The sequence below is a fragment of the Neopsephotus bourkii genome, unplaced genomic scaffold (genome assembly GCF_033783945.1).
Source record: "Neopsephotus bourkii isolate Nb327-2 ecotype Australia unplaced genomic scaffold, CSIRO-AGI_Nbou_v1 NB_616, whole genome shotgun sequence".
NCBI classification, from domain to species: domain Eukaryota; kingdom Metazoa; phylum Chordata; class Aves; order Psittaciformes; family Psittacidae; genus Neopsephotus; species Neopsephotus bourkii.
This window is the reverse complement of record NW_026901116.1, coordinates 1816252-1838869: the sequence shown is the minus strand read 5'-3', so window position 1 is coordinate 1838869 and position 22618 is coordinate 1816252. Positions and strand designations below refer to the sequence as shown.

Below are 22618 nucleotides of genomic sequence, written 5' to 3'. Positions count from 1 at the left end.
TTGCAGTCCTGATCCAGCTCTGGGGCAATAACACCCTTTTCCTTCTGAATTTCAAGCACCAACTTTGCACTCAAAGTTATCCTTGTGGGCACCTCACCAATGCTTGGGTTTTGGGGAGGCCAAGGGTAAGCACAGATTTTCTTCTACCAGCAGTATATGAGGTTAGGGGAGTCTTGACCATTCAATTCTGTTCCCAAAGGCTTAAATACTCCCAAAGGAGATTTTCCTTTCTACACTGAAATCTGTGGTGCTATTTACTGCTAGAAATGATTAATGTTGTTAGTTTCTGTCTCCAGTTGATGATAGTAATTTGTCTGAACTTAATTGCCGTTATCATGAAATGCACTATTTTTAACTTCAGGCGTAAGCGTGAGTGATTATGTGAAGATTCACCAGGATTCAACAACAACAAGTTGAAACAACTGAGTAACTGGTTCACTTGTTTGCAGGAACACAAATGAAGCAGAGTCCTTTGAGTACTGTGCTCTTTGCTTTGGGGAACCAAAGCCTGGGGGCGTTGAAGTGCACCTTAGAAGTCATCTTCCCCATGGAAGGGACCTTAAAGTTCATCCAGTTCCAGCCTTCTCCAATGGGCAGGAGTACCTTCCACTAGAGCAGCTTGCTCCAAGCCCCTGTGTCCAACCTGCCCTTGAACACTGCCAGGGATGGGGCAGCCACAGCTTCTCTGGGACCTCATGGAGTTTTCCATGGTAACTTGGCCATCTCAGGTTGTTGGATCTATTCCTCATCCTCTCAAGTGCTCTCATTCTCTGCCTCTTCACTGAATGTTGTCTCAAGCTTTACAAAGCCAATGGGGGGTTTTGCTGAAGTACTCTTTAGAAGTTGATACCTACATCTTCAGTGTCACTTTGGCTGCTGTGTCTATGGAGTCACCTGCAAGGATGGACTTGTTGCTGCAACACAAAACACAGGGATCTGGTAGAAAGTCACCATCTTGTAGATCAGTCTGAGAAGTTGCACTTTGCACTTCTGAGGCAGAATTATAGGTGTGAATTCCTTCTCTAACCCTCCTTGGAGGCCGCTTACCTCCTGGTTGAGAGAAGAGCTGGGACAGTACCTCTTAACCCACTGCAGCAAGGCTTATCAGCCTTTCCCATCATATAATCCCAGGCCTCTTTGTGTTGGAAGGGACCTCAAAGCTCATCCAGTTCCAGTCCCCTGCCACAGGCAGAGACACATTCGACTGGACCAGGTTGCTCCAAGCCCCATCCAGCCTGGCCTTGATGCTGCAGAGGTCTATGGGAGCGAACAGTCTTCAGCTTTACTGTATTTGCCTGACATTCAGAACTGATTTTTTTCCAGCCCTACCTTATGTTTCCTGTGGCATTTGATGCTGGGTGACTGTAATGAGTAGGTGTGCAGGGTCTGAGCTGAGATTGCTGTTCCAATTACGGGACTTTCCAGAACATTGTTTGCTAGTGCACTTTAGGTTTAGATGAGCATCACTCTTCAACCCCTGGCTGTTTATTGAACAAATACTTCCCCTTTGTCATATTTGTGTAGCAGTTTCTTTTGATGCAGAGAAATGGGGGACTCAGTCTCGAGCACTCTTTGTAATATACAGACAGCTATGCCCATCTTTGCTCTGCAGAGCAACCTGAGGGTTCGCATGGGGAGACAAAGCTTTTATAATTGGCATTTCGGAGCCAACTGCCAACTGCACCAATTAGCTGAAAAGGGACGATTTGTGACTGCTGCAGAAAGGCAGCACAGTATTGGAATGTAAATCGATTCCCGTCTCATGTAAGTTCAGAAGTGAACCAAGTTTTCTATTTGCACAGGATCAAGTGTTTGTGCCATAAAGCTCAATGGCTTAGTTAATATTGCAGCAAGCGAGGAGTAAGTCGTTTATCTCTTTCATTGGTCCTTCGCGCAGGAGCAGCGTGGCTTGTAGCTGTAGGTGTGAAAATCAAGTTTTAGTGGGGGTTTTATTGTGGCTTGTTGTAGAATGTAAATCTGAGCCTGTGAGCCCCTTCAGCAGCACCAAGTAGGCAGAAGTTTATCTTCTGCAAAATGTAAAGCAGCAATCTGTTGAGTGTGCTTGGATGCAAATTGGGTTTTAAGCTTCTGATGAGCAGTGAGTAATTCTTTTAATGCAAGCAGTGACAGCTCAATCTGGATTTATGTCTGGGACTTAAATGCTTTCTATGACCCAAGTCTCCTGGTCCTCTAGCTGTCAGATCAGCTGGTGTTGCAGCTATGAATGGTTATCCCTTACTCGCATTTGTCAACTTGCAATTGAGCATCACAACTCCTTCTGACATCCACACCTGCACCATCAGGTGTGGGTTTGTGTTAGAAACTCTCCAGGATCTCCCACCTCTGAATCATGGAATAGTTAGGGTTGGAAAGGACCTTAAAATCACCCAGTTCCAACCCCCCTGCCATGGGCAGGGACACCTCACACTAAACCGTGGCACCCAGGGCTCTGTCCAACCTGGCCTTGAACACCACCAGGGATGGAGCATTCACAACCTCCCTGGACAACCCATAGAATCATAGAATCAAGGAATGGTTTGGGTTAGAAGGGGCCTTCAAGCTCATCCAGTCCCAACCCCTGCAACGGGCAGGGACACCTTCCATTAGAGCAGCTTGCTCCAAGCCCGTGTCCAACCTGGCCATATTGGTGAACACATAAAACAGCAGCAGCAGCATGTGGCAGAGCTGATACCACCTTTTAGGTGGTAGAGCTGGATTGCTGGCTTGGCTCAGTGTGCCTTGAAATCCCATCACCCAGGCTGTTGGACTTGACTCCCTGGTCCTGCTGTGTGGTGAGCACCAAGAACAACGCATGTTCTCTGCTGTGTGTTTTACTAGAGCGTGTTGTATTTGTGTTTAAAGGAGAACTGAAGCAGGGAACGTTTCTCCTGAGCAGAAGAGCAGTTTTTCCCTCCATCACTGTCACAGAGGGCAGAATGAATGTTTTGATGACTTTGGCATCGTTCAAGAATACTTAAAACCCATTTGTTTTTCAGCAGGTCCTTTGACAGCAGAACAGGCACTCAGCATTCAGGTCACAGCATCCTGCTACTCTTGTCTGTGTTCTCCAAGGTCAGATTGAATCCTTGCCTCTAACCATAAAAATGGATAAAAAGAAGAGGCAATGGAGATGCTGAGGAAGAAATAGAGGAAGATGTACATACATGTCACCTGCAGCTTGTTCGACTTTTGGCTTTGTCTCTTTGGGAGCCCATGGAGCTCTCAGGCTTTCGCTATTACCTGCTACTTCTTCATTCATTAACTTTGTCATTGGGGCTGTATTCATATAAAAGCAAAGCAGTCTCAAATCCCTGAATTCCTGTCCTTTTCCATGCTGTGTGGTCCTGTAGACATTCAAAACACGAGTGTTGTAGCATCCTCCCACCTGCTAGCTGAGGTTAATGGATGTAACAGGAGGGACCTTTTGATATCTCCTGAATGCACAGCAAGCACCGAGCTCCGTAGCCTGCTTCACGTTGTGCTTTCTCTGTTGTGCTTCTCTGCTTTCATACCTTAATTAGACTTCCAGTTTTCTCTTCTTCATAATTCTATTCTAAGAGTGTGTCCTGTTGAAAATATCATTTCCCATTTCTGTTTTCCTCATCCCTAATGCAAAGTAGGGTTTGAGAAGAAAGGCAGCACTGATACTGAGTCACTTGATACAGCAGTTGAGAAAGGCAAAAATACAGCATATAAATGTCCCTGAATTGTTAGCAGGGAAAAGAAAAGTTGTAAAAACAGTGTTTTCTGTCTTCATTTGTGTTGTCTAAAGCATTTAGATCCCCAAAATGTACCAAAATATGTTAGGAAAATGCCATTCTTGAGTACATTAGGAGTTCTTCAGTTAGGAAGTTTAGGTTAGGAGTACTGATATTTTGTATAATATTAGAATATTATGTAGAGTAGTAGAAATTATTTCGTTTTGGGGAGAGATTTACTCCATCCCTGCTCTGGTTATTAGTTCGGCTTTTATTTCTTCATAATAACAGAAACTTCCAGCACAAGTGAGAAAGGTTATGTTGTGGTGCAGTATTTACATATATGTATGCTGGAGGGAAGGAATGCCATCCAGAGGGACCTCAACATGTTTGTAAGGTGGGCTGATGCCAACCTCATGAAGTTTAACCATGCCAAGTGCAAGGTCCTACACCTGGGTCGGAGCAATCCCAGGCACAGCTACAGGCTGGGCAAAGAAGAGATTCAGAGCAGTCCAAGGAGAAGGACTTGGGGGTGCTGGGCGATGAGAAAATGAACATGAGCCGGCTTCAGTGTGCGCTTGCAGCCCAGAAAGCAACCGTATCCTGGGCTGCATCAAGAGGAGTGTGACCAGCAGATCCAAGGAGGTGATCCTGCCCCTTTATTCTGCTCTCGTGAGACCCCACCTGGAGCATTGTGTGCAGTTCTGATGTCCTCAACATAAAAAGGACATGGAACTGTTGGAACAAGTCCAGAGGAGGCCACGAGGATGATCAGGGGCTGGAGCAGCTCCTGTATGGAGATAGGCTGAGAAAGTTGGGGCTGTTCAGCCTGGAGAAGAGAAGGCTGCATGGAGACCTCAGAGCAGCTTTCAGTATCTGAAGGAGGCCTATAGGGATGCTGGGGAGGGACTCTTCATTAGGGACTGTAGGGGTAACAGGTTAAAACTTAAACAGGGAAAGTTTAGATTAGATATAAGGAGGAAGTTCTTTACTGTAAGGGTGCTGAGGCACTGGAATGGGTTGCCCAGGGAGGCTGTGAATGCTTCATCCCTGGCAGTGTTCAAGGCAGGTTGATCAGAGCCTCAGGTGAGATGGTTCAGTATGAGGTGTCCCTGCCCATGGCAGAGGGGTTGGAACTGGATGATCTTAAGGTCCTTTCCAACCCTAACTATTCTATGATTTCAGCACGAGTGGGAAGGGTTATATCGTGGTGCGATATATAGATAGATAGATAGATAGATACACACATACATATATATATCATTAATAATATATATGACAGCTAAGTGAGAGGAGTTACTTAAATTTGTTTCTTGCTTCATTTAATGAAAAACTGTATTCCTACAGCATTTCTCATTGGGTTGGTGTATTTTTTTCTTAGAGGTATGTGAAATTCAAGTACTTCTTAATGACTTCAAAGCATGTGGGAATCAAAAGAACCGAGGCTTAAATAATATTACGGTTGCATTTCCAGGCTTCAAGGGAACTTGTTTCAAAATAAGAACTTGAGTGTGAGTCAGCTGGACCCATTTTGGGTACAGAATTGTGCTCTTGGAATGATTCTCAGGTTTCCTTTCTCTTGAAGCACAAACCCAGGTACTAATGCAAACTAGCTCTTGGGCTTTAATTGTCCCAATTTGTTTGTCAAAACCGATAGTAGTCATAGGCTTTAGTTTTAACTCCAGAAGCCTTTGGAGTTTGAAATACCAACTGTTACTGGAACATCAGTTGGGTTCAAATTGCTTTTCCTTTACTCAGAAGATTTTGTGGCCGAGTACTTGGCCGTTAACTCCTTTGACATGTGTGCGTGCTGATTACAAAACCAGGGCGCTTTTGAGGTGTAGAGGCAGCCAGATTTTTTCCTTGGCTTAATATTTTATGCTAATCAAATAAGGAAGAAAACAAAGCTCAGAACTTTATGCTTTTATCCGCTCTATAGCCAGCGATTTCTGTTCATTTGGAAAGCAGCCAGATTTCTGCCGTACTTCAAAGGATGGGGCATTAAAAGAAGCGTGCTCCGCTGGTTTGCTTTTGCAGGTACTTCTTCAGATCAGATAAATACCGGCTTTATAATATTCCCTGGAATTAATGTAATTAAATTTGGGGTGTTTTTTCATCTCCCCTGCTTGAGGATGCTGCATTTATTCCTAAGAATGTAGTATAAAGCATCCTTGAAGGAAGGTGCTGAGGCACTGGCACAGGGTGCCCAGAGAAGCTGTGGCAGTGTTCAAGGCCAGGTTGGACACAGGGGCTTGGAGCAAGCTGCTCCAGTGGAAGGGGTCCCTGCCCATGGCACGGGTTGGAGCTGGAGGAGCTTTAAGGTCCCTTCCAACCCAAAGCATCCCATGCTTCTATGACATGGATGTTATGAAAGTGGCAGTTTGATTTTGCAACTGAGCTGAAGTTCTGCTCAGTACCTGGTGGAGGCTCTCCCAGCCCCCAGCACGAGATACACGGTGTTTTCCTGCTTTTTACGCTGCTTATTCCTTTGGTACAAAACGAGTTGCTTGGGGAATGGTTAAATGAATCTCCTACTGTCATTTAAACGTAATTAAAAATCCATACTGCAAAGGAATTTGTACCATATTTTTCCTGTATCCAGACTGAACCTTCTACTTCTCACAGCTATTTCTAACCAAACTTTCCCTGTAACTGAATTAATTAAGTCCTAGGAACAGATTATATTAGGGGAAATTAAGCTCTAAGTAAGCAAACCATTAACAATTATGATACTAAATTGCCTGTGACACAGATTGGTCAGGTTTAATAGCAGAAAGTGTTTTCAGCTTGTGAGAAGTAAATTGCAGAAACCAACCTAGGCTCTTGCTTTTGTAACACACGTATGAGGCACAGATCCTCAGTTGGTCTTTGCAAGAGAAGAGCTCCAACAGGTAGGGAGAAGAACCAGCACGGGTAAAGCATTTATAGTGCTTCTGTGTGAAGAAACCCACATTTTCCTTCTCTGTTTTACTGGTTTCCTACAATTGTATTATCAAAAAATGAGGAGCCCTTCTCTGGTGAGTTGAGAGATGAGATTTCAGCCTCATTAATCTTTCATAGAACCTTTCTTCAAATGAGCAGATACTTGTTTCTTCTCCCTCTAATTTGGAGCAGGCTTTGGTTTCCATCACAGAAACTGGTCTATCTGTCTTCAAAGGACTGGCCTGTTAATGAGGTCTTTGTGCTTTTAGTTTTGAATATAAGCTGTTGGTACATAATAAGGTCCTTGTTTTGAAATGCATCTTTTATAGTCGGTCAGCATCATAGTTATTCTCAAGCCATAGTTCTATATGCTGAGCATATGGTTGTGGTTTTGGATGTGATATTGGTGGACTTGGGCAGTCCTTGGGTAAAGGCTGGACTTAATGATGGGGAAGGTCTTTTCCAAATTAGTTTATGATTCTGTGATTTTAGGGAGGAAATTCTTTGCCTTAAAGAAGTACCAGAATCGCTCCGTGAATATGAAACCATCTCTCTGCGTTTTAGAGCACACAGTGAAATCATGCTCTCTTTTTCTAATTGGAAAAGCTATTGGGAAGCACTTTCTAAAGATCAGCAAGAAGCTATGTGTTTTCTTGATTTTGTAGGCTGCAGTAACTGAGGTCCCAAGCATCTGGTCCGCAGGTTTGGAGCTCCCTTTCCAGCGAAACCGAAGTTATGCACTGTAAAAAGCTTTTAAGCTTTAGAGCATTTCATTATGTTTACAAGAAAATTGTTTTGGGCAGCTTCTGTGCCAAGTGACAGTGGATATTTAAAGCAAGTACGATGAGAGAAGGTGTTCTAGAGCAAGAGAAATCCAAGCAACAACTCCTTCTGCATGTATTTGTCAGTTTTGGAATGTGACTCTTGCTGGGAGGGGAGTTTTGTGTTTATGCTAATGGTACCGTGAAATGCAGTTTATTAAGGAAATAAAGAACAGAGAATGATGCCTTAAATGAGTTCAATACCCACGAAAACTTTGGGAAGTGCAGCTTTCAGTTTGACTTTGAAAGCAGCTCAGTTCCTTCCTGAAAGAGTTAATGCCCTGTTGGTGTGCTGAGATTGATAGTCAGAGGAAATAGGAGGTACCTGGAAAGAACTTCTGATTCCTAATATTGCAGAGGTTGCCTTTCTGTTGGCTTGCCTCCCCTCGGCTTTGTGATTTTCAACCAGGCTCCCTAATCTTTCCCTTTGCCTCCGACCACCTCCCAATTTCCTGTTCGCTTTCTTCCCTCTGTTTTCCATCCAAAATACTCGGTTGTTTTCCACTTTCCTTTGCAGCAGGAGTGGATTGGAGGAAAGTGAGTTAAGATGAATGCCATAGCTGTTTTTACAGTATCTATTATCTTCTGTGTTTCATGCCTCTTTGCTGCTCTCGGTGTAAGTTCCTTATTCAAGGAGATTTCAATGTATGAATATTGCTTGAATGGGAGCATGTGTGTGGAACTTGTAATGCTGTACTTTGGGTTGCTGTGTGTACCCTGATTAAAGCTGCTCTGTTTCTAGCTTCATAAAACTCCTGTGTTCTAACTTTTTGAGCTAGTTTCCCCATGGTAGTTAATGTGCACTGAAGGGTATTCCTGGGACATCGCAGGGAGAGATGTTCCTTGTTTAGGCTCATTTCTTGGATATATGGTTTCAAAATGATGGGAATTTACAGTTTGCTCTCTTTTCCCTCGGAATATTTCAGTGCTATTCCCAAATTAACAAAAACGTTAACTGCCTGAGGTAAAGGTGTATTTTATTGTCATTTTCCAGCCCAGCAACAAGGCAGCTGAAATATGAATTTCCTTTTCAGTAATTGAAAGCATTTGTTTTTCTCTTGCAGATTGCATTCTCGCAGCACAGCAACTTTATGGACCTGGTACAGTTCTTTGTGACATTCTTCAGGTACTTCTCCTTTATGTTTCTTCTTCAGGAAAGCTCTTTGGGTTTGAGTGGGGTGGTTGGTGTTCTGTGGTTATGGGTTTTTTGCTTAAGCATCCTGTTTGCATCACAGCCCAGAAAATGGCAATCTCCACTATGTGTAAAGTATTTAATGAGGAAATATGCTGAGAAAATTGGATACCCATCTGTGCATCTTGTGCTGTGCATGCAGGGAAGGGGAGTTTGGAGGTGGGGAAGGCGTTTTGAAATGGAGAACTTCTAAAGTGCTATAGAAGACACCTCCTGAGTTACTACCATACGAATAACGTGTGACTTACAGAAGCTGCAGATGCTCGTACCTTACTTGACACAAATCATGAAGTAAGGAAGTGATTTTGCAGAGTTAAGCATGGGTTGATTTCAGGCTCTTTAGGTGGCACCTTTTGGTTTTCAGCTGGACTCTGAAAGCACGTCAAGTTAAATACACGCATACATTTCAACGTTGAAGCTAAACACCCTCCTGTCCTTCAAGACCTGCTTGGTGAAGTTCATTTGTGGTGTGAAGCAAATGGTTGATTCCACAGGAGTTGGAACCAACAGACTCAGTTTCAATACTTGTTTTGTCTTCCAGCCTTCAGAAAGAATACAGCCCTAACAAAGAGGTTAAATAGCTCCTGAAGCATAGCAGAACATTTCTCTAAGGCTTCAAAATCTACTGTGTTAGCCTCTGTTTTAGGACCTGTTAATACTCCACATATATAAACCAATACTTGATCAATAAGAAGTCCCTTGAAGGGATACACATGGAGTAAGCAGTACTTCAGATCTTAAAACATGGTTAAGGGAGGCAATATGATGCCCATTTAAAAATGAGCAGTGGGAATAGTATCTTAGAATCATGGAACAGTTTCGGTTGGAAAGGACCTTAAAATCCTCCACTTCCAAACCCCTGTCATGGGCAGGGACACCTCACACTAAACCATCTCACCCAGGGCTCTATCCAGCCTGGCCTTGAACACTGCCAAGGATTCCATGCTAAGTTTAGTTAAAGCAAGGAGCTTCAGATGGGTCCTTCAGACAAGTGGTTTAAATCGGTGTTATGTTTTTAGGATGTAGCGCTTGCAGAGCTGAAAGTGTTTTAGTACAATCCCAGATGAACAACAGGCTGGGATCACCACTTTGCTTCCATTGATACGGTGTGTAAATGCTTACTTCTGGATCAGACTTAAGCATTTGTTCTGCTGAATCCATCACAGTCAAGGTCTTCCCTAAAAATCCTGTTGGCAGATAATTGCTTATAAGGAGGACAAATGGAGAAACAGTTGGTTCCTTAATTCCTTTTTAAAGGCATAAGATCAATCCACACTATTGCAAACTCCCATAGTTCTTTCCAGACCCAGATCCACCTGCCTATGAGAGTTTGAAGCTCTTCAGTAAGAGTGATTCCTCCAGTTCTATTGTTGGAAGATAATCACAGTTTGAAGCAGAAGAAAGGTGAATTATGTATCCCAATGTGCACATGCAGCTGAAAATACATGTCCAACAGTCAGTGAGGCTGAAGATAGTCAACAGTGCTTTTCCTTCCCTCCATCATTGCTATCATGGGTCTCCTTGAGAAGTAATGTTGCAGTATTAAGATCCTACTATGCCAAAGGAGTAAGAAATGTGTATTTGGGAGAAGAGAGTTTACTGGTGTTTTCCAAGGAAGCATTTATGATGTGTTAAAAGCGCTTTGATTCTTTAACTGTAGCTACTGCTTAGTTCCTTTTCCTCTCTTTCATTTTACAACTCACTAATTAAGCAGTATATTAGAACAGCATGATCCATCTCTGCTATTTGTAGGGGAAACTATTGAAACGCTGGCATTTTTAATGCTCCAGGGTGCCTTTCGTAATTACACTTGAATCCAAGTTAGATCATAAATAAGTAATATCTGATAGCCCCCTGTGATGTTAATGAGATGGAGTTGGCTGAACATTTGCACACGGAGTAGAGGCAATGAAAATGTTTCCTGCAAAGCCTAAAGACAGTTGGTAAAACCACCTTTGGGACACAGGCCACCTCTAACTAGGAAACTGAGGTACATATCAGTACTTGGAGTACAACCATAGAATAGTTTGGGTTGGAAGGGACCTTCAAAGGTCATCTAGTCCAACCCCTCTGCAATGAGCAGAGATGTCTTCAACTAGATCAGGTTGCACAGAACCACATCCAGCCTGGCCTCGGATACCTTCAGGGATGGCACATCTACAAGCTCTGGGCAACCTGGTCCATGCTTTACCATAATGGACACAAAAAGAGTTTGTTCTGGAAAATGGATGTTTAGAATGACTTTCTATTGGCATGTTCAAGGCTCTTGCTTCATTTTGCCATTCTGCAGGTAGTTCAGGGGATTTTTTCTGTGCTGGTGATGCTGTGGCACACTGCATCTTCTAGAGGCCGCATCCTCCATTGTAACCTCATCTTAAATGTGCTCTTCCACCATGCTGCTGGAAGAAACAGCTGTGCTTTGAGCTGCATGGGGAACCATGTAGTGAAGCATGAGGGTTAGATTTTCAGTGTCATTGCTGACATTGGTGATGATTGAGGTCAAGTCAGGCCTTCCAGTGAGCACTGCAGACCAAGCTGGATTGCCACACTCCAGCACTGCTGAGTTCATGGAGTATCTCAGGCATTGGCTGGACGTGGTGAGGCACCTAATTTGATGGAGAAGCCAGAAACCTGACTGTATAATAAACAGCATCAGTATGGGGCAGGATGAAACAGGTCTGCTGGATTCGATTTCCATGTCATGAAGCGTTCGGACTACTGTGGGTTAGAGGAGGCGTGTTCCTTACATTTGAAGGTGCTGTTATACTTGTGGAGCTCCTTCTGGAGTCAGCGTTCAGTACAAAGCTGAGCATGTGGCTGTGTGTTACCAGTACTTACGTTGCATCACGTTAGTGTTTTATTTCAAGCTGTGAAAATGTCAGTGGATAAAGGTTGGGTAGAACGGTGCAGTTACGGGGTCATTAATACTGCATTGTAATTGGAGCTGCAGGAGCAATGATGTTAACATTTGCAGAGCTGAATGAATTGCGGGCAAACTGGGTTTTTCTGTTTCCTCCTCTTTGCTTTTCATAGCATAGCTCTTTACTTTACACATGTCCTGGGTTAACAGATCTTCCCAGAATCCCAGGTTGGAAGGGACCTCAAGGATCATTTGGTCCAACCTTTCCAGGCAAAGCATCACCTGGACCAGATGTTCCAGCACCCTGTCCAGCCCAATCTTAACAGTGTCCAGCACTGTGAAGTCACTACTTCTGGGAAGATTATGCTGATGGTTGCTGTCACTGGCAAATATTTTCCTCTTGGGTCCAGTGGGAATCTCCCCAGCAGTAACTTGTGCCCATCACCCCTCGTGTTTTCTATGGGAATCCTTGTCCAAAGGGAGTCTCTGTCTTCTTTGAGCCACCCTTTAAATACTGGAGCATGGTGACAAGGTCTCCCTGAGACTTCTCTTCTCCAGGCTGAACAGTCCCAACTCTCTCTGCCTTTCCTCAAAAGGCTTCCCAGCCCTTGGATCCTCTATGTCATTTCTCTGGAGAGGAGCTTTGCTGTTGTCTTTCAGCAGATAGTTTGAGCACTTTTGACAGTCTCTAGTAAGTACCTGTGCTTCCTTATCTTCCAAAATATCTATGCATGCCGCCACACCTATCTGTAAGAAAGATGGCAAGAGACTTTTTAGCAGGGCCTATAGGGCCGGGCCAAGGGGAATGGCTTGAGCCTGCCAGAGGGGAGCCTGAGCCTCATTTGCCACCAACATGCTCTTGCTTTAGGAAACAGGACGTTCATGCCCCAGCTACGGACTCTCATCTTCATCCAAAAGGTCAATGGAATTTCATGTGTCTCCAAGTATATTCTACTGGATTTTCTCCACACCTGGAAGGAGCAACTCAAACTCTTCAATATCCCCTCATTAATCATGTTCCCTTATTTCTTCTGGGATGCCTAAAAAACATCCGCAGTCTTTTATGTGGAAGTACTGATATTACTCTGACAGTGGATGATGTTATTGTGGTTCTACCTTTCCCATCACTGTATCTAGCCAGGGAGGAGGAAGTTCAGGGTTACATGGCAAGGAAACAGCAGAGCTGCTTTTGGGATGTCTCCAGAATGTGAGATTGAAATGATCCTGGATGTTCTCCTCAAGCAGCACTGATTTACAGCAATGTCCTGGACTAAACAAAGTCTTTTACAAGGGCATGCAAGGATAGAACAAGGAATGGCTTTAACCTTGCCAAAGGAGAGACTGAGCTGAGCTCTTAGGCAGAAGCTCTTCCCTGTGAGGGTGTTGAGGCACTGGCACAGGGTGCCCAGAGAAGCTGTGGCTGCCCCATCCCTGGCAGTGTTCAAGGCCAGGTTGGACACAGGGGCTTGGAGCAAGCTGTTCTAGTGGAAGGGGACCCTGCCGGTGGCAGGAGTTGGAGCTGGAGGAGCCCCTTGGAAGGTCCCTTCCAACCCAGGCCGGGCTGAGATCTGAGTCTTTTCTAGAATTTTATTCTAAGCTTTATTAAACTGATTTACAGAGTTCTGATGTCTTCTGCTGCACTTCTGTGTCCTCACATGCATAGTTCTACCCCATTTTTCAACTGGTGTATGTCTTGTTTTTCATATCTCCCCTTCAGGCATCCTTCTAAGGGTGCTCATTGCTAACTCTATCTAGTTCCGTCTTAGTCTCACAATGATTATTAGAGAAATGGGCCTATTTCCTGAATGGAACAAAAGTTGCCAGTTTTGTGTTTTCATCACATCAGACATCTTGTGTCTCTCCTAAGGTCTGATTATCGAACAGTGTAATTTTAGTTCGGTGCAAATAGTTGGACTAGTTCCTCAGAAGACTTATGAGAGAGCAGTATTGGTCTCTGTGCAAGTCAGGCAGATGGTTTAATGTGCTGTATATTGTTTTTCCTGGCTGTAAGCATTTACCTGGTGTTTTCAATAAGTAGGAATGACCTGTGTCAATAATTCAAATCTGAAGTTGTGCTGCAGGTATGTTATTCACTCTTTTTGCTTATTAAGTGGTTTTTTTACTGCAGCACAAATGGCATTACTACATGATGTCTAAAATACAGTCTGAAGCCCTTCTGGAGGAAAAGGAAGAGCTTGGGAGTATCTTCACATTATAGAATCATAGAATAGTTAGGGTTGGAAAGGACCTTAAGATCATCCAGTTCCAACCCCCCTGCCATGGGCAGGGACACCTCACACTAAACCATGGCACCCAAGGCTCTGTCCAGCCTGGCCTTAAACATTGCCAAGGGATGGAGCATTCACAACCTGCCTGTGCAATCAATTCCAGTGCCTCACCACCCTCACAGTAAAGAACTTCTTCCTTTATATCCAATCTAAACTTCCCCTGTTTCAGTTTGAACCCATTACCCCTTGTCCTGTCACTACAGTCCCTAATGAAGAGTCCCTCCCCAGCATATATCTAACGAGAAGGAAGTTTAACAGTTCAGCATCTCTCCTGTGTTCCATGTTGTTTCCATCACTCGCTGCTTTGTCCTCCACAGTGATCACATGCAGGCCAGAGCACTGAGGCCGTTTGGTCTCTCCTCCATTCCGTAGTCCCAACGTTGTCGGCACTTATTTATGCTTTTGGACTTGAAAGTCTCCTGTGACAACATCATGGTTTAGGGGGTGATGAAACCGCTTTGGGTTTTTAAACCTTTGTTTGGTGGAATTTAGTTTAGAGCTTTGACACACTTTATTTAGCCTGGAGAAGAGAAGGCTGCATGAAGACCTCAGAGCAGCCTTCCCGTATCTGAAGGGGGCCTATAGGGATGCTGGGGAGGGACTCTTCATTAGGGACTGTAGTGATAGGACAAGGGGTAATGGGTTAAAACTTAAACAAAGCAAGTTTCGATTGGATATAAGGAAGAAGTTCTTTACTGTGAGGGTGGTGAGGAATGGGTTGCCCAGGGAAGTTGTGAATGCTCCATCCCTGGCAGTGTTCAAGGCCAGGTTGGTCAAGGCCTTGGGTGATACAGTTTAGAGCAAGGTGTCCCTTCCCATGGCAGGGGGGTTGGAACTGGACGATCTTAAGGTCCTTTCCAACCCTAACTATTCTATGATTCTATGATTCTATTTAGGTTTCTCTGTGTTGTGTTGAAGCTGTTCTAATCAGTGCAGCTGATGGACACCAAAGAGCAGTTTGGTTACCAGACATAGCGTCCACTTAGGGTGAGCCACATCGCTCTCCAATGACTCTTAATTCATGTTGGTGTTTCTGATGAGTTATGTTGTCAAGATGACCAGGTTAGTGGAGAGACTGCAGAAGAGAACTGAGAATGGAAGGAATCACCATGGCCAACACCGTGCTTGGTCCCGAGTCCTACTCATAGCTACAGCCTGCTCAGACTTCCCTGCCTTTGGAGGAGCTTGTTTTCCTGCCTGAAAATAGTATAGGGAGAAACCTTCAAAGCAGAGGTCAAAATAACACTGATTTCCATTCCAGTTTCATCACGTGTCCCATGATTTTTGGTGTGTTTACTTAAAGCTCCATCTTCTAGACCTGCAAGATGACGTCTTCCCTTTATCTAATGTTGTGCCCAAGAGGGATGTGCAAATCTGAACCCTAAGAAGCAAACAAAACCCAAGTTAAAATACCCAAACAAACAAAGAAAGCCCAGACAAATATACTAATACCTGCTTTCCCCAAAGACCTCTGGTTAGACTGACGTGTTTATGGAAGCTGCCACTGTTTTATATAGTGTCAGATGGTTTGTGCTAGCCAAGAAGTAGCTTCTTAAAACAGACACAATGAAAAATAGCATCCCCTGCTATAGATAAGGTGGGTTGTGGCTTGTTAAACCTTGGTGCTGTCTTCAGCAGTAGGATAAGGTCAGATCCGTAGCTCAGTTCTGTGGGTTTGCTGTTGGCTGCAGATACCTGTTTGGTAAAGGCAAACTATGTGTGCTTCTCGTGCATTATGTACATACACCAATTATTTTGAGGTTTAATGCATCAAGTGCTTAAAAATGTGTCCTGTAACTCTCCAGCAGATTAAAATTTACCTTAAAATAGCCCTTCAGTAGCTCCCAATTCATCAAAATAATTTGGGATGTGTTTCTAGTAATCATTGCAGTGCTTTCTGAAATTATTAAGTAACCTCTATATGTTAAAGCGTATTAGTACTGCTGCTGCTGTATATTTTGGCATTTAAACCTGCCATTTTTTACTAGCAATTTGGATGTTGATAAACATTGTAGGAGAGGTTAATAATTGGGCCCTAATACGCCAGATGGATTTCCTTCTCTCCTCCTGAGAATACATCATCTCAAAGTGCTGATGAAGTTTTCCAGCCTTTTAGAAATGGAAAGCAGTTGTTTGAAGAGCTCTAAGGATACCTGGAGTGGAGAAAATACCTTCCCTGCTATGAAAAAGAGCTTTGAGTATAGAATAAAACCAGGCTGGGTGGTGAAGTTCAGCATTTTGGCCAAGGTGGGAATACCTTGTGGTATAAAGAGAGCTGAAGGTCTGTCAACAGGCGATTAATGGACGTGTTGAGGCCAGCTGAAGGGAGATAACTTACGAGCATGCAGCTTGTTGACTGGACTTAAATATCTAAGAAATAATTAAGAATTACTTAGGCTATTTATCAGATAGAATAGTGTCCATAAAATGTAAATGGAACTTCTCCCTATATTACAGTATTTATGCTGCATAAGCAAAAGTCTTTATAAATTGTATGGACCAATGAAAGTTATTTTTTACCCAAAAAATGAGTAAAGGGATGAAAAGCTCTGCAGGGGTGTTAGATCACTGCAGATAGCTCTTTTTCTTTCCAATTGGTTTCACTGAATCATAGAATCACAGAATGGCTTGGGTTGGAAGGGACCTTAAGATCATCAGGCCAGGTTGCTCCAAGCTATGTCCAACCTGGCCTTGAGCACTTCCAGGGATGGGGCAGCCACAGCTTCTCTGGGCAACCCATTCCAGTGCCTCAGCACCCTCACAGGGAAGAGCTTCTTCCTTATATCTAACCTAAATCTCCCCTGTTTCAGTTTTGACTCATCACACCCCTTGTCTTATCAGTACAGTCCCTGGTGAAGAGCTCCTCTCCAGCATCCTTGTAGCCCCCTTCGGGTACTGGAAGGTTGCTCTGAGGTCTCCATGCATCTTCTCTTAAGGCTGAGTTTTCTGGTTTCCTCTTTTTCTGTTGTAAAAATTGAACTGCTCTCGAATGGGACTCACCACTGGCCTTAGGAACATGGGAACACAACAGCTGATAGTTCGTTCAGGCACAGGTACTGGATGTGCTGTTTTGCCCATACATGCTCGCAGGAATGTATTGGGATGTTACAATCCCAAGAATATTTCCATCTCCTTTACCTCCTTTTCAGAGAGGCGTGTGAGGAGAGGCAATGTTTGAGGTAGAGGAAGGTGTAGAAAGAGGACTTGAACCAACAGGAATGAAGGAGGCTCTTGGTAGGCTGTTATTTTTGGAAGAGCAAGGAACAGAAGGAGAAGGTAAAGCAAGTCCTGCAGTGCAGGTTTCTTTGTAAAGCCATTTGGAAATGGATGCATATTCATAGCTGGCACAGAGATTGCTGAGGCAGTTAAGGACAGAGCATGGTGTTTGACCAGGACTCTGCCAACCGTAGGCCTTCACTCCACATCATTTTCCAAGGCAGCCCTCATTGCATGCAGCAGTTTCTTTCCACTGCCTCCATATTCACAGTTGCTTTCCAAGAGAAAGTGGGGAAAAAGCTTCTTTAAAGCTTCTGATGTGAGGACAAGTCTTCATACCTTATTTCAGGAGTGTTTAGGCTGAGTAAACCCAGCACATAGATCTTGACTTCGCTCTACCCCCAGGGCTCCTCCAGTAGGTGATGGACTGAAGCCCAGCAAGCGGGTGCTGCATTTTACTCCTCCCTTTGCTGCCAAGGGGATGTAGTGCAGGGGGGGATGTATTTCCTTAGAGATTTTATGGCTTTTGTGGGTATTTGCTGCCTCCTTGTGACGGTACAAAGCTGTATGGTGCTGTTCCTCTGAAATACAGGGTCCTGTGGTTTAGGAGGGTTTTTATTAGTCCCTAATTGTTAATTCCTGACTGTGCTTTCTTCAGGAAGTCTTGGCTGTGGTGCCAGAAGTGAGGCAGGAAAGAGAAACCTGTGAGGTTCTGACATGTGCAATCTCGTGCAATGTTGCGTTCTGGAAAGAGGATTTCATATAAGATATATAATATATTTAATATTTATATTAAAGACATATTTATATATAAAATATATTTAATGTAAGGATAAAGATGATGCTCTTAGTTCTTCACTCCAGCTTTCTTCTGCAGGGGACTAAGTGTAAATGCATATTTAGGGAGACACCATATTCAAACCACAGAATCCCAGACTGGGTTGGAAGGGACCTTAAAGCTCCTCCAGCTCCAACCCCTGCCACGGGCAGGGACCCCTTCCACTGGAGCAGCTTGCTCCAAGCCCCTGTGTCCAACCTGGCCTTGAACACTGCCAGGGATGGGGCAGCCACAGCTTCTCTGGGCACCCTGTGCCAGCGCCTCAGCACCCTCACAGGGATGGACACCTCACTGAGGTCACACTTGTCCTAGAAAGGAGCCATCCTGATAAGAATTCAGCATGTTTTGATGTGTATCCTCAGTTTGGTGTGTATGTTGCTGGTGCTGCCTGATAGATAGATGTGAATGGAGCACATACATCTCATAAGGGTCACCTACAGAAAGGGGGAGATCTCAATGACAGATGTGACAGCGCAGATTCAGCTGTATGCTTGACCACCTGAGAAACTCCTCCTGAAGGCAAATCTCTGTAAATTCAGTCTTTATAACACAGAGGTGCTGGAGACTGTTGAAGCTTCTCTCCATCTCTTTGGACTCCATTTCCTTTCCCCAAATAAAGGGATATTGAACAGTCAGACTTGTATAAGCCATGGCAGTAGCTGCTGCCCATAAGCTGCATGTGAAATGCTTTATCCTGAGATAGATCCTCTCACTGGAGTCATGAGGTGAGCATGGTGGCCTTGTAGGCACTGAGCTTTGGGAGCCTAACCTGGGGACTCCTGCACATGTTTTGGATGTTGTTGTTTTCATGATTCAGTCGAATGAGGAGCCAGGAATGCTTTTCCCTGATGCTTTGAAGATTTTGATTTGTTTCCACCGTCCATCTGTATAATGATGTTAAAATGATACTGAAACCAAAGCAGACCAAAGAGTTACATTATGATCTTAGCTCTGCTGGTTTTGCATGGAGACATCTTGGACTTCTGCTTTTCAGGGAGCATTATCCTCTTTTGGCCTCAGGTAGAGATCAAACATCGCACCTTAGACTTTAGGTTTCTTGGAGGAAAAAGGAGCTTAAAACAAGAGGCAAAAAGCTCACCAAAGGCACTGAGCAAGCGTGGTGGCATTCTTGCCATGGGGAGCTGACAGGAGTCCTAAGACAAATGTGGGCACTCAGAATTTTGCTGGTCCATCATTCACTCGTGCCTGCTCATCTGTGGCATAAGTGAAAACCCATCTAGTCCAGACGTGACCTTGTCCAGGAGAGACACTGTTCCCAGGTGGTACAGTCTGCTATCATACTTAATGCAGCAGTAGAGAGCTTTGGGAAAGCTGAATGCGTGAACAGGTATGGCCAGGATGGACGGGACTTTCAGCAACCTGGTCTACTGGAAGGTGTCCCTGCCCTCGACAGGGGTTGGAACTGGATGAGCTTTAAGGTCCCTTCCAACCCAGACCAGGCTGGGATTCTATGAAATCCTCAGTCATCAATAATGCATGCTAGCTTCGTTACCAAAATAGCAATTAAAGATTTAATGTATATGTTTTATTAGTTACTGGTGGCACCTTTCCCAACCTGATGCACTCTAGAGAGAGGCGTGCTGCCAGCTGAGGGTCATATGAGGGATGTCACCAAGAGACCAAACCTCATACATTATCCACTGCTGTTGTTTCATGTGGGCACCAGTGTCATAGCCAGGAGCAGTTTGAGGAGTATCAGGAAGGATTACAGAGCCCTGGGAGTTGGTGTTTGAGGGACTGTGGAGTTCAGGTAGTTTTCTCATCAGGCCTTCCTGTCCAAAAGGCCAGTTGAATCTGGTGAATCAGTAAATGGTTACAGGACTTGTGTCACAGCCAGGGTTTCACTACTTAGATCATGGAACCTGGCCTGATGGGATCCATCTGGCAGAGAAGAGGAAGAGCATCTTCAGTTACAGGCTTGCCAGGCTGATGAGGAGGGCTTTGTACTAAGTGTTGCAGGGAGGGGAGCCTCAATCCATCTCATTCCCATGAGTTTGGTGCCATTGCCAGCAAGAGATGCGTAAAGCCTGGAAAGGCATCACAGGTCAGCAGGGGAGCACCTGAAGAGCAGCACAAAGGAATTCCAGCCCCTCCAGCCAGAAAGCTGGCTTCACTGGGACCCAACTTAAATGCCTCTATGCAAATGTATGTAGAGTGGGTAATAAATAAGAGGAGGTAGAGATCATAAAATCATAGAAGGATTTGGGTTGGAAAGAACCTCAAAGCTCATCCAGTTCCCACCCTCCTGCCATGGGCACAGACACATTCACCTAGACCAAGTTGCTCAAGACCCTGTCCAGCTTGGCCTTGCACACTGTGTGCACATCTGCAGGGCTGTGTTCTTACTGGTATCACAGAGATGTGCTGGGATGGCTCCTATGATTGGAGCAATGCAATGGAAGGATGCAGGCTCTTCAGGGAGGACTAGGCTGAAGAGACAGGAGGCGTCACCCTCTGTGTCAATGACCAGCTGCAGTGCATGGGGATGGATGAGGAGCCAACTGAGAGTCAGGATTAAAGGGAGGGCAGGGGACATTATAATGGGGTCTGCTGCAGGGTGACTGACCAGGAATACCAAGTGAATGAGGCTATAGGCAGGTAGGTGCAGTCTTGCGTTCACAAGGTCTGGTCCTTATGGGAGACTTCAGCTACCTTGAAGTGTGCACCAATACATGAGCAATCCAAGAGGTTCCTAGAATGCGTTGGTGGTAGCTTCCTTCTCCAAGTGATAGAGGAGCCAAGGAGTGGAGGTGCTATGTGGACCTTGTTCTCACCAGCAGGAAGGGGCTGGTGAAGAATGTGAAGCTCAAGGGCAGCCTTGGCATCAGTGACTATGAAACGATGTTCAAGATACATAAAAAGGACATGGATCTGTTGGAACAAGTCCAGAGGAGGCCACGAGGATGCTCAGGGGCTGGAGCAGCTCCTGTATGGAGATAGGCTGAGAAAGTTGGGTCTGTTCAGTCTGGAGAAGAGAAGGCTGCTTGGAGACCTCAGAGCAGCTTTCCAGTATCTGAAGGGGGCCTATAGGGATGCTGGGGAGGGACTCTTCATTAGGGACTGTAGGGACAGGACAAGGGGTAATGGGTTAAAACTTAAACAGGGGAGGTTTAGATTGGATCTAAGGAAGAAGTTCTTTCCTGTGAGGGTGGTGAGGCACTGGAATGGGTTGCCCAGGGAGGTTGTGAATGCTCCATCCTTGGTGGTGCTGAAGGCCAGGTTGGACGAGGCCTTGGGTGCCATGGTTTAGTGCGAGGTGTCCCTGCCTATGGCAGGGGTGTTGGAACTGGATGATCTTAAGGTCCTTTCCAACCCTAACTATTCTATGATTCTATACTTAGTGCAGCGAGGAGGGTGCACATCAAGTTCGCTGCCCTGGAGAGCAGATTTGGCCTGTTCTATGATTCCATGAAACAAGAAAATAAAAGCCACTGACAGTGCTTGTCTAAACTATTTTTGCTTGCAGGAAAATGGCCTGGCTTTTACAGTGAAATAATGTCAGATTTTAATATGTCGAGAAAATGTGGGGGAAGTGATTGGAATACATATGTCTTGAAATGAGAAAGGCCCCCAAAAAATCTCACCATGATCCTGCTTCGATTTATAAAGAAGTAGGCACTGTAGGAGTCTTTGAAAGCTGTGCAGACGTTTTAATGCTGAAGTGACACAAGTGCCAATATTTTAATCTCATACACTGTATGATAGTAAAACATATTTCTGTGCATATCCAAGCCTGAGAACTGCAGTCCTGTTCCCCTTGAGTGTTCAGTGCCCGATCACATGCAGCTTTCATAATATATAGGCTGTGGATAATGACATGTAATGAGGAATGGGCTCTCCTCCTTTTGCATCTCAGGGCATGGTTCCTGCTGTCTGTCTTGTTTTTAATGATACGTATTTCCAAGTCTTTGCACTACTCACTGCTACAGAATTTGCTGTTGTAGAGTTGGACTCCCAGTTGTTGAAGTAGTGCTTGAAGGCCAGAATGTGCAGCCCTTGCAGCTCATGCAAGGCAAACAACATGTTAGGAAGAGAGGGACCAGCAGGGAACTGATGGTATTGATTATTATAAGCTGGGGTTTTGGTCAGTAGTGCAGCAGTGGCTTCATGTCTATTGAGAAGCAGTCTCCAATAACTAAAAGGGCTGCAAGGATGCTGGAGAGGGACTCTTCATCAGGGCCTGTAGGACCAGGCCAAGGGGAATGGCTTGAACCTGCCCGAGGGGAGATTGAGCTGAGCTCTTAGGCAGAAGCTCTTCCCTGTGAGGGTGCTGAGGCGCTGGCACAGGGTGCCCAGAGAAGCTGTGGCTGCCCCATCCCTGGCAGTGTTCAAGGCCAGGTTGGACACAGGGGCTTGGAGCAAGCTGCTCCAGTGGAAGGGGTCCCTGCCTGTGGCAGGGGTTGGAACTGGAGAAGCCTTAACATCCCTTCCAACCCAAACCAGGCTGGGATTCTGTGATCGTTGTAGTTGTGGATATTTGTATGAGTAGGGTGGGAGAGCCCAGTGGAAACCCCGGTGTTCTCTGGAAATAGGAGCTTGGGGGACAGAGTTTTGGAAGCAGAGCTGAGTTTCGTGTCAAAGGCAGGGAGTGCCGAGTGGTCAGGATCTTTCTTCCACTACAGTCTTTCCTTCATGGCTGTGGTCTCAATTGGGAGCCCTAGAATGGGGACAACCAAGCCATGCCCAGAGGCAGGGAGAGGGGCTCGCCAGTCCCCCCTTCAGGAGCAATCCCTGTTGTAGCATACAGAACCCAGCAGTCACT

General features: G+C 45.0%; 1 protein-coding gene across 1 annotated transcript in view; it reads left to right on the top strand.

Moving 5' to 3' along the window:
• The window catches only part of ATRN (attractin), a 178462-nt gene that overhangs the window by 121863 nt on the left and 33981 nt on the right, over nt 1–22618 (top strand). Inside the window, exon 25 of the mRNA XM_061351927.1 lies at nt 8506–8567. Within this exon, the coding sequence (XP_061207911.1) occupies nt 8506–8567 (62 nt within the window). The remainder of the gene's footprint in view (nt 1–8505; nt 8568–22618) is intronic.